Source organism: Rhinopithecus bieti, unplaced genomic scaffold, assembly GCF_001698545.2.
Source record: "Rhinopithecus bieti isolate Rb0 unplaced genomic scaffold, ASM169854v2 scaffold_31787, whole genome shotgun sequence".
NCBI lineage: Eukaryota > Metazoa > Chordata > Mammalia > Primates > Cercopithecidae > Rhinopithecus > Rhinopithecus bieti.
Window position 1 is genome coordinate 6,516,537 of NW_016814655.1, and position 11,023 is coordinate 6,527,559.

The 11,023-nt window shown below is 56.0% G+C and overlaps 1 protein-coding gene across 4 annotated transcripts; it reads right to left on the reverse strand.

Annotated features, from left to right (window-relative positions):
- Positions 1 to 2,715: 2,715 nt before the first annotated feature.
- On the reverse strand, positions 2,716 to 10,813 carry KAZALD1 (Kazal type serine peptidase inhibitor domain 1). Of its 4 annotated transcripts, none has more exons than XR_001881425.1 (6): positions 8,748 to 10,813; positions 7,764 to 8,320; positions 6,417 to 6,577; positions 6,188 to 6,335; positions 4,283 to 5,997; positions 2,716 to 3,598 (listed from the first exon to the last, which is right to left on the reverse strand). XR_001881425.1 is itself a non-coding variant. In XM_017851752.1 (6 exons), exons 2-5 carry the CDS (start codon positions 8,266 to 8,268, stop codon positions 5,903 to 5,905), a joined length of 909 nt encoding a protein of 302 aa, XP_017707241.1. In that variant the 5' UTR covers positions 8,269 to 8,320; positions 8,748 to 10,813; the 3' UTR covers positions 2,716 to 3,598; positions 5,888 to 5,902. The 4 variants fall into 4 exon arrangements, 3 of the variants coding, with proteins under 3 accessions (XP_017707241.1, XP_017707243.1, XP_017707240.1); XM_017851752.1 differs by having other exon boundaries at positions 5,888 to 5,997; XM_017851754.1 differs by lacking the exon at positions 2,716 to 3,598 and having other exon boundaries at positions 3,776 to 5,997; positions 9,392 to 10,813.
- Between the last annotated feature and the right edge of the window lie 210 nt (positions 10,814 to 11,023).

The window sequence follows — 11,023 nt, forward strand, 5'->3', positions numbered from 1 at the left end:
ATGGGATGAGATTTGATTGTGGGGTAACTCTTGTCACCACAACTGGACTTTCATAACTGTCCACCCTGTCCAGAGAGCCTTCAGTTGCCCAAATGGAAGAGTAAATGTCAAAACCAAATCCAGACCAGGCACAGTGGCATGTGCCTATAGACCCAACTACTCGGGAGGCTGAGGCAGAAGGATCTCTTGAGCCCAGGACTTCAAGTCTAGTCTGGGCAACAGAGCAAGACCCTGCCTCTAAAAGATAAATAAATCAGAAAAATAAATCCAGGCCAGGAACTAGCTTGCGTTTTTAGCAATCCCCCCCACCCCAACCACACTCCCTAACCAGCAAGGACACAGCCCAGGGATCTAAGGCCTCAACCCTGGGGGAAAAAAAGAGGCCCTGAAGAAAGGGGAAAAGGCAGTGAAGGGGCAGAAACCCTGGTAGTCCAGCAAGGGTAGGTGAGAAGGAAGGGGAGAGGTATGAGTATTACCATAGACCAAAGGTTGAGGTGGCACCTGGAGACTCCCAGACTTGACTGCATCTGGAAAGCATATAGCAAAAGCAGGAAAAGGAAGAAATGATTCAGAAGCACCTTCCCACTTCAGTCCTAGAAATATGTGTGTGTTGGTGGAATGGGTGGATAGTCTATGACCTTTTGCAGGTCTACGCCCCACCCTTGTTTGAACCCCTTGGGCCGAGCCCATACTGGAAGCTGGTAATGGCAGCTGGGTGGGAAATGACCCAGGTGGCTGGGACAAGGCTTCATGGGATGCTGGTATTGTGAACCCTGCCCCACCTCGCCCACCATTTAAGTGAGTCACCTAAGCCAGGCCAGGCCCTGGAGCCTTAGCTCTCCTCCTCTGCCCCAGCGTATCTGAGAGCCAGCTTGAGCAGAGAGAGGGCTAAACTGGGGCCCAGCTTAGAGAGAGAGTGGGGGTGGGGATGGGGAGGGAGGGATGACTCCCCCAAGATGGCTTCCAGGCTCCACCCCCAGACAGGTGTATCCCTGCCACCAGAGCCTCTATTTCTGCCCTGCCCCCACCCCAATACCATCCTCAATCCCAACCTCATTACTCACTTCCGCCCCTTTCTCTATCCCACCACCCCATCCCTCCCCAAGTGTCCTCAAACCACCCCCCATTATCCGCAAGTGACTCCCAGAGCTCACTGCCTCCCAGAATTTATCCCTCCCGGTCTCTAAGTGCCCTCAGAGAACCTAGCCTCTTACCCCAGCCTCCCAGACCCCACTCCCACCCTTCCCCAGCACTGAGCAGAGGCAAGACTTGATATGCACTAACAGTTCCTTACCACGCATGGACTTACACAGCTGTTCCCAATTTAGAAAGAGTTCAGTCAATCAGAAGGCTGAGGAAATAACCACAGTGCATCCTAGGAGGCAACAGGCCTATGTCTCTAGCTTCTTTCCTTCTGCCCTCAGCTGCCTTCATGCTCAGAATAGAGCTCCAGGTGACAGGACCAGTGATTGTGAGCAAAAAACCAGGGAATCTCCAGGCCTACCACAGTTTAAGCCTATCTACTCCTCGCATATACACATATTAGACAGTATTATATGTGCGTGTGTGCATAATCCTGGAAATATAAATATACATAATTATCATAAGTATACATACACATCTTAGACTGTTCCTCATGTTCCATGAGGGCAGGAACAATTTTCTTTTAAGGCTCTGTCACCCAGGCTGGAGTGGTACAATCATAGCTCACTGGCAGCTTTGAAGTCCTGACTCAAGCAATCCACCTGCCTCAGCTGCTAGAGTAGCTAGGATTATAGGTGTGTGCCATCACACCCAACAAATTTTTAAAAATGTTTTTTGTTACGGGGCTTCACTGTGTTACTCAGGCTGGTCTCGAACTCCTGGGCTCAAGCAATCCTCCTATTTCAGCCTCCCAAAGTGCTTGGGTTACAGGCAATTTTTTTCCCTTGATATAGCCCCAGTGCTGGTACATAACAAATATTTGTAGAAAGAATATGACACAGCCGGGCATCATGGCTCATGCCTGTAATTCCCAGCTACTCAGGAGGCTAAGACAGGAGGATCACTTGAGCCCAGGAGTTTGGGGCTGCAGTGAGCTATGAAAGTGCTACTGTATTCCAGCCTGGGTGACAGAGCAAGATCCTGTCTCTAAAACAAAACAAAAGAATGAATGAATGAATGAATGATACATAATGGAATATATACTTGAAAATAAATGTCTATACATATACATATAACAATACACCCATATATACTTTTGCACACACATACATACATACAAAACCTACATGTAGGCCAGGCGCGGTGACCCATGCCTGTAATCCCAGCACTTTGGGAGGCCAAGGCGGGCAGATCACTGGAGATCAGGAGTTGGAGACCAGCCTGGCCAACATGGTGAAACCACATCTCAACTAAAAATACAAAAAATTAGCTGGGCATGGTGATGCACACCTGTAATCCCAGCTACTTGGGAGGCTGAGGCAGGAGAATCGCTCGAATCTGATTACAGTGAGCTGAGATAGCACAACTGCAATCCAGCCTGGGCAACAGAGTAAGACTCCATCTCAAAAAAAAAACTACATGTATAATATGCATTTAGATGTATACATGTATACATGTATACATACAATGCACACATAACTACTATGGATATATTAGATTTTGCATATAGATATCATATCAATATATGCTACACATACACGTGCACATTCACATACATTAAATGAATACAAATTGAAGCATCTTGTTTTTACTCAGATTTTTCCAGTCAAGTAAATTGTCTCCAGGCCCCTGGCCCAGGTCTGAGTGTCACTACCAGAATGATCCACCAGATGGCACTCCTTCGCCACTTCCTGTACTCCCAAGTTGCCAGAGATGTCGCCTCTTTCCGCTAAGGCACAAAACTTGCAGAGCCAGGTGTTCCCCAGGCGATTCCCCGCACGCCACCGCCCGCACCCTCCCCCCAGCCCCCACCAGCGTGGTGAGCGTGTCCTCGGTCCCCAAGTTCTGCAGTCTTTGCCCTCTCTGAGTCGGGTTCATCTCTCGGGCTTCCAGGCTTCTTTTTGAGGGGCGCTCTCCGGCTTCGGGCTCAGTTCTGCCCAGTCCGCACATCGACCCGCCGGTCACCAGAGCGCCAGGGGCTGGGCTTCTCCAGGACACCACCGGTTATACCACCACGGCTGCACAACCCTTCTTTGGAGCCTTAGCGATGACGAGCAGCCAGGCGAAGCGGCCCTCCGCCTCACGACAGCCCGAGGAGGGGATCAAGGTCATTTTCAGACAGCCCCCTCTGGCTTTCTCTTCACACCCTACCCTAGATGGAGGGGAGAGGCACGCCCAGCCCGGCTCAGCTAAAAGCAAGAAGAAGAGCCTGGCCGAGACCTGGAAGCCTCGGCTTGGGAGGGGCTGGTCCGACGGACCCTTCCTGCCCCGGTTGGTCCGGACCCCAGATCTCTGGGTAGGATCCAAAAGAAAGAGCATTCCAGGGTTTTCAAGCGGACTATACTTAAAATCCGGAGGTGGGGGAATGTAGGGTGCGACTGAGCCTCTCCCGCCTTCAGGCCTGGGCAACTCTGGGTCGGCGCTCCTGTAACCTCAGATCTCGGGTGTGAGCAACCTAGGACACAAAACCGGGGATGGCTTGGAAGCCCGTGGGGAGGCGAAACCGGGAGTTCCGGCAGCGGCTCAGCCTCCCCCTCCTCCTCCCTTCCCCTCCCCTCCCTTCCCCCGGGAGCAGCGGGAAATTATTTATTAAAACGCCGCCCGCGCTCTCATTTATTTGCGGTGAATAATCCTCGGCATCTCAGCACGTTTATTAAACCTTTCCCGTCCCCGCGCCCGCATTACTTTAATAATAAATCGCATGTCACTTTCCAGCGACGTTATTAAAGCGGGTCCGCTGCAGCAGAGGGTGCGGGGAGGGAGGGGGCGGTGGACAACAGTTCTCCCATTCCAGGATGTGGGGCTTGAACCAGCACGGCGGCGGAGGGGAAAACTGAGGCTGCTAGGAGGCTGCTCCTGAACACCTACAAAGTCGGCTAACGCGATCAAGGAGTACGGATTCCCCGGGACCTGCGTGACCCTCTCTGGTGGGGTGGGCTTTTGGTGAAGAGCCTCTGCTCTGCAGGTGGACGCGGTAGGGGCTATGGGCCCGCAGAGGGCGCCTTGGAGCCCAGCTGGGCGAAGAACAAGCTAGGGGCGGATTCCCTGGCTGATGCTGGGACTCACACCCAAGTTCCCTCTTTCAGCACCGAGTGGATTTTGGCCACGGTGCCGAACAGCACGCCCCACCCCCGCCTACCCCTCTGATTCTGCTTCTGTGGGGGCCCTGGAATCGGCTCCCAGTATCCAACCCGCTTGCGCTGTTGTGCGCGGCTCCTGGGGCCGCCCGGCTCCAGCCTGGGTTCGGCAATAAACACTGTCGCTGGCTTAAGGACCCGGGTCAAGGCAGCAGTAGATGGAGTCGTGCGTAGCCGCGGGAGGGGCGGCCAAGCAGGACCTGGGGTTGGAGTTCCGGCCCACGCCCCTCCCATGAGGCCAGGCTCCCTGCGTTGGGCCTCAGAGGACAAACTCTGACTCTGAGCCAAGGGCAGGCCCTCCCGCGGTGGCGCCAGGATCCGGGTGGAGCGCTGGCGTGTAGGAGGCTGTCGCCATCCACACACAGTGTCTCGGCCTCGCTGACTTATGCTTTCATTCTCTCCGTCAATCGTTAAATAAACATTGAGTCTCACCAGTGTCCCTGAGCTAGGTAAGGAGAATGAGGAAAGAGATTTGGGGACCCCAAGCCAGAGAGGACAGGTCACAATTGGGGCAGATAGGAAACACGCTTACCATGGCTCTGGCTTCTGCAGGAAAAGGGTAGATTCCTATGGGAGCTGGGGAAGAGTATGGACCACACAGGTGACCAAACTTCTACCCTCCTCTCTCTATGCATTCATTTTGGGGGCCTACCCACATAGGCCTGATTCCCCTTTCTGGCCTGAGGAAGCGTTTGGAGTAAGATGAGCACAGAAGCAGGTAATGTATACCAGCTCCAATGGAGGGCATACTGGGAAGATAACTTCCCTCCAACCAAATGGCTCCAGCCTCCCTCCCTCAAAGGCAGGATAGGCCCAAGTTCAAACCTTCTCTCTGTACATCTGGCAGGCATGTGCTTAGAGAGCAGGCCCTGCAGCTTCTAGAAGCCAGAGTTCTGTTAGTGTGGGAGGCCTCCCAGGGATATTCAGTTTTCATGTGCACATCTGCATAAACTGTCTGTGCATCTGTCTGTGCATCATTAGAAATCTTTATTGGTGCCTAGCCCTGTACTAGGTTTTGTCCAGTACAGAGCGGTATAAGATCTGGAGTTGGCCTCACCCATCTCTCTGCACTGAACTAAGCCATGGTCTGCTGTGCTCTCTCTTGTGCAAAAGAGGGCAGACAGCAAAGGGGACTTGCAGTCAGTAGGTGCAACTGGGGCTTAGGAGAGAGGGAAAAGTTCTGGAAGATGAGTTTGGGGAAAGGGCAAACAAGCTAGGTAAACGTTGGGGACCAGGAAATAGCAAGAACCAGGGCCTGGGAGGAAGGGCAGTTAGAAGTGTGGCGGAGTAGGGCTGGACGAAGTGGAGAATCCTGGTGCCTGTGCCTCCATGTCTGCTCCGGCCCCCATCCCAGCCTGGGGAACAACCTGTTGGAGGTCCTACTGGCCAGGGCATCTCCTGCATGGGCCCCTTTATACCCCACCGGTCTTGGTCTCAGCCTCTCTCCCTAACCTCCTCCAGCTTTTGTCTCTCCCCTACCACCCTGCTACCTTGGAGTTAAATAGGCCTCCCATGATCATCCCCATGAAAGCAGTCCATGAAGGGACTCTGCTCCCCTTTCCAGGTCTTTTCAAGAGCAGGGATGAACACTATAGCTGCTCACCCACCCCCATGGGCCAGAGCTAGTAGTAATCGTCACTCTCTTGGCTCTCAGCTTCCTCCTCAGGAACCAGGTTTAGTGATCGCAGCTGGGGGATGCCTGTAGAATTCAGCTGGTCTGCAAACACACGTGGGCAAAGGAGAGAGAACAGGAGAGAGGGGCTGTCAGTCCAACATAGCCCAGTCTGTGGAAGGCTATGCTTGTGTATGCACGCACATGCACACAGACACATGGACTGTTTCTTATATATTCACAGCTGGAATCCAGCACCATCCCCCCAACCCCCAGAGCTCAGGGATCCCCTTACCAGGTGTGAGCACTGTCAAGCTAGCAGGGGCCTCCACCTGACCCAGCGCATTGCGGGCAAGGCAGCGGTAGGTGCCCTCATCGCTGGGACGCACAGCCTGGATCTGCAGCCAGCCAGTCACCTCAAACCTCTGGGGTCCACCCCTAAACTGGAGCCAGGCAAGGAATCAGCGAGGTCCTTCTGGAGGGCCCTGGGCTGCCTGAGGGAAGCCTCTCCCACCCATCTCTACCTGCACGGAGATGTGGGGGTCATCCCCTGGCAGCTGGATGTCCAAGCCATCCTTCCTCCACTCGATGGAGGCCATGGGGTAGGCAAACACCTCACAGCCAAAGATCACATCCTGCCCTGTCACATTCCAAGTGTCATATGGATGTGACACGATCTGGGGCCCTGGGGGTGAAGGTGGGAGGTCTGAGAATAGCATGGCCCAGCAAAGGCATGCAGTCTGGCAAACACATGATACACAAATTTTTGTGGACATGCTTGTGGCAGAACACAATATATGCTGAGGTAAATACATATCCATAAACACACCGTGACACACACAGGTACACACAGATGTGGATGCTGGTACACACAAGGGTACCACGCAGATGTGGAGATAGATAATACATGCACATGTGCACATAGGACCTCATGCAGACCCAATGCACAAACAAGCACACACACCTACACTGTAGCGTGGCAGCCACTCTGTCCCCAACTGCTCTCCTGTCCTCATTCCACCCTCCCCAGCCTTTCCCGCAGTGCCTGTAACTAAAACCTTCCAGATACCCGTTCCCCTTTTCTAAACAGGCCCAGTTCCCAAAGGCGGAAAAGCAGCCGTTCCCTACACAGCACCCCCTGGGGGAGTCCCGCGGCAAGGCGGAGAACCTGAAGCTGGACTTGTGCAACAGGCAGGAGGCCTGCAGGAGTGCAGGAAATTGCTGGGATCCCCGCGGGGTGTTTGTTTTCTGACTGCCCCAGCCGAGGCAGACACAGAGCCGGGGCTCAGGAAGTGAAAGTTACTAAAGCTGCCAAGGAAAGCTAGAAGCCTGAATGGCCCCCAGTCCCCGGGGATAGAGAGAGAACTAGCTGAGCTTCCTGCTCCTCTTCACTAATCCCTAAACGCAGGAGAAAGGAGAGAGGTGGGGAGACTGAGTGAACAGACTGCTCTAAGAATCTGTCCAAATGAAAAGTGATTGCATCTCACAGGAACCCGTTTTGCTGCCTGGACTCCACTGGTCTGGGAAAAGTGTGTGTGGAGGAGGGGTTCTGAGCAAACCATAGGCTATGTGCCTGCGCCCTCAGAGGACCTGTCTCTCCCTGCCAGCCAGCTCTGGAGCTTTCACATGGTTCAGCGCATGCAGCTTGCTGACGAAGCCCAGGACCCTCACTCCAGTCCACCCCCCCACCCCCACCTTCAGGTGGCAGCTTCTATGGACCAGTAGCGAGAGCAGGGTTTTATACTGGACTCGAGGTCTCTATGGCCTTATCTATTTTGATCTGCTGGCCAGAGACCAATGACGTCAGGGGTCGGGAAGCAGTGCCTCTAGGAAACCTAAGTGCTTGGGTGGGGGCCCCGGGCCGTGCGTACCCGATTCGCAGGGCCCCGGGTGTGCCACAGTGAGGTTGGCAGCGGGCCGAGCGCGGGCCGCCTCCTGCAGGCGGCAGATCTGGGCGTAGGTGTGACCGTCGGACCCGCAGAGCGGGCTCTGCGAGCGACAGGCACACAGCGGTTCTGGCACCTCTCCGCGGCTCAGGTCGCCGCCTGTGTCCAGCCGGCACTCAAGCTGCTCGCCGCAGTGCCCGTAGAAGTGAGCACTGGGGTCCAGGTCGCAGAGCTGGCCCTCGAGGTTGGCGCATTCCCAGCAGCAGCCGCACGCGTCGCGCACCCAGCCCGCCAGGCAACCCCGCGGCGCGGCGCACTCTTCTGGCCGGCAGGGAGCGCAGCCCTCGCCCTCCGCTAGCAGCCGCAGCCAGCCGCGCCGCAGGTAATCTGGGCCTGAGGACGGCCTTGCGCCGGTCGGGAGTGGCGTCCGCACCATCAGCAGTAGCAGGAGCACAGGCAGCGCCAAGGCAGCTGCGGGTGGCGGCGGCATGGTTAGCGGGAAGCCCTGCGAGCACTCGGGGCATCAGCGCGTTCGTGGCACCCTGCCAGGAAGGGAAGCCAGGTCAGGAGGTCAGAAACAGGACCTGCGCCGAAAGACCAACCTCACTGCTTCTTGTACCAAAGCATGACGCTAGCATCGCCCCCTCCCCTGCTACCAAGTAGACTCCCCCAACACATAGGCCTAGTGACGCTCTAGGGATTATCCAGTTATGACAGTTAGCAATCAGTTGGGCTGTTCTCGGGGATGGCTGGGAGTGAAGAAAGATGAGGAAGGGGTGATAAAGCTCAAGCGCACGCACACCCACCACGAGCACCACTTCCGTGCACCATCCGACTCCGATCCCTGGCCCCTGAGCATCCTTGCCCAAAGAGAATGGACGGCTCCAGAAGTAAGAAGCTCTTAATGGGGGGTGGAAACAGGGGGAGCTGATGCCCCCTTGCTTATGGCCTGGGGCACAGAGTGCTCACCTAGTGTCCGGGACTAGGCCCTTCGCAGCAGCGGTGATTCGAGTCCGAAAGAAAAGGTTATGGAAATAAAGCAGGGGCGCAGTCAGCTGGGCCCGCCAGCCACCTCTGCTTCGGCCTGAGGACTTCTGAGAGAGCCCACGGACTCGGATTCAGAAAACAGCTCCTCCGCCCCCTCTCTCCGCCCCTCGATTTAGCGCACCCGCCTTCCCACTGGTTGGTTCTAAGGCTGCCAATTTTATGTAGCCGCACGGGACCCTCCCGGGTCCTTTCCCCCAGCCTGGCCCAAAGTCACAGTGCGAGCAGAGGAGCCGTAACCAGACACCGAGGTTAGGAGAGAGGAAGGGGGTGAGGACCAGAGGCGGGGAGTGGGGGTAGGAGTTTGGCTGGGAAGCTCAAAGTTTTGGCTGAACGGCTAGGCCCTGTCCCATCTGCCTTTACAGTCCCTGGCGTCGGCGAGGGCAGCTGCATAAGGGGGAGGCGGCAGGAGCTCTGGTGCCAAGTCATTTTACGTCGATGTCGGGGCGCCCCTAGAGGGCAGGACCAACCAACTTCGCCTCCCCGCAGCCCAGGGCTGGTTCCTGGGAGCGACTGCAGTCTTGCCCACCCAGCTCCCCCACCGAGGCGCTGATAGACTGGGCGCCTACATCTGCCTTCCCTCATCTGGCCTCCTCCTTCCTCCCCACATCCGGCAGGTGCTGCAACCCGCGGGTGAGCCGGGTGATTCGGGGTCAGAGCCAACCAGCGGCCGCAGGGAGAGGCGGGCTGGGTCTCCCCGGCGGGCGTCCCTCGGGTCGGGATTACAGGTTACGGTTGCGAGGCTGGCAGGGCCGGAGACACTCGGCCTCGCGGCCGCCACCACTGCCACCGTGGCACTTTGGGCCGGGGGCGGGGAGGAGAGCATTCCTGGGGGCCCGCCCGCCAAACCCCGGTCGGGCAGGCCCCTCCCCGGATGGCCCCAAGCGGCTCAGAGAAGCCGCGGCGCAGTCCAGCTCGCTGGGGTGGGGAGGGGCGGGGACAGAACTAGCAATCGGCGGCCGGCGAGGGGGCGGCACTTAGCCAGGCTCCGCCCACAATGCCTGGCTGCGGTGCCCGCCCGCCTGCGCGGGATCGATACTCCGCATGCGCACTGGAGCCCTGGAATCCAACCGGCACTCTCCCTTCAGAGAGCGCCCCTGAGTTGGGCCAACCCCATTCATTCAGGGGCTCCCGAGCCACACAGGCGCCATCCCTGGCCAGAGGGGTTCTGAGGAGGGGGGCAAGGGCAGACACTCTCTCCTGGTCTCAAATTCGAAAGAGGGACTATAAGGGAACTTCACGCGTGGCCTCGCAACTGTCGCGAGAATTAAAACAGGAACTCTACGAACCGAGAACACTAAGAGCCCGCGGATTTTAAACAGGAAAAAGAAAGGGCGGAGCCAGCTCTGGCGGATAGTCGTGAGTAATCCCTAGTCCTTGGCCTAAGTGTCGACCTGGGGCAGAAGGGGAACTGTCAGAGAGCTGCCGGAAACCGTGAAAAAGACCAGAGACAGGGACTTGTGGGGCTGACGAATGGAGTCTACCAAGGAGAGGTCTCTGGCTCTAACAAAACACCTTGGGGACGGAGCTCCTTGCCCGGGATACAGAGCAGAAACAAGTCCGGGATCTCTTAATGAATTGCTGCCGGCTTCTAAGGCCTGGAGCTGATATTTCAACAACAAACTCCACAGACCTGGAAACTCTTCACTTATCCCACTATTGTAGACGGTTGCTTACTTTCAGTCTTTCCTATGCTCTAAGCTTCTGGTAGTAGGAATCGTGCCTAACTCACTACTGTATCTTGTGAACCTAGCCCCGAGCCAGGTGGCACGGCAAACTCTTGGTAAATATTTGTGGATTAAATGTGAAAGACTGCCTGAGTGTTTAACCTGAATTTTCTGAGTCGCTGATGGAGAACAGTAGATAGACGGCGAACCGGCGCCCTCTGGTGGACTTGTGGTTAGTGACGAGAACATCCTGGAACCGTGCATCCAGGTAGGCACAAAGATAATAAAAGGGGATCCAACCCGGGAGGCGGGGCTTGCAGTGAGCTGAGATCCGGCCACTGCACTCCAGCCCGGGCCACAGAGTGAGACTCCGTCTAAAAAAAAAAAAAAGGGGGGGGGGATCCGCTGTTATTAAGTAGAGATTTTGTTCCTGTAAAACCCTACATACCGTAAAAATACTTTTAGAAGGGAGTTTTTTGAATAGGACACAACTTGAGAGTTTAGATACATTCCCCGATCCTCAGCATCCCATAC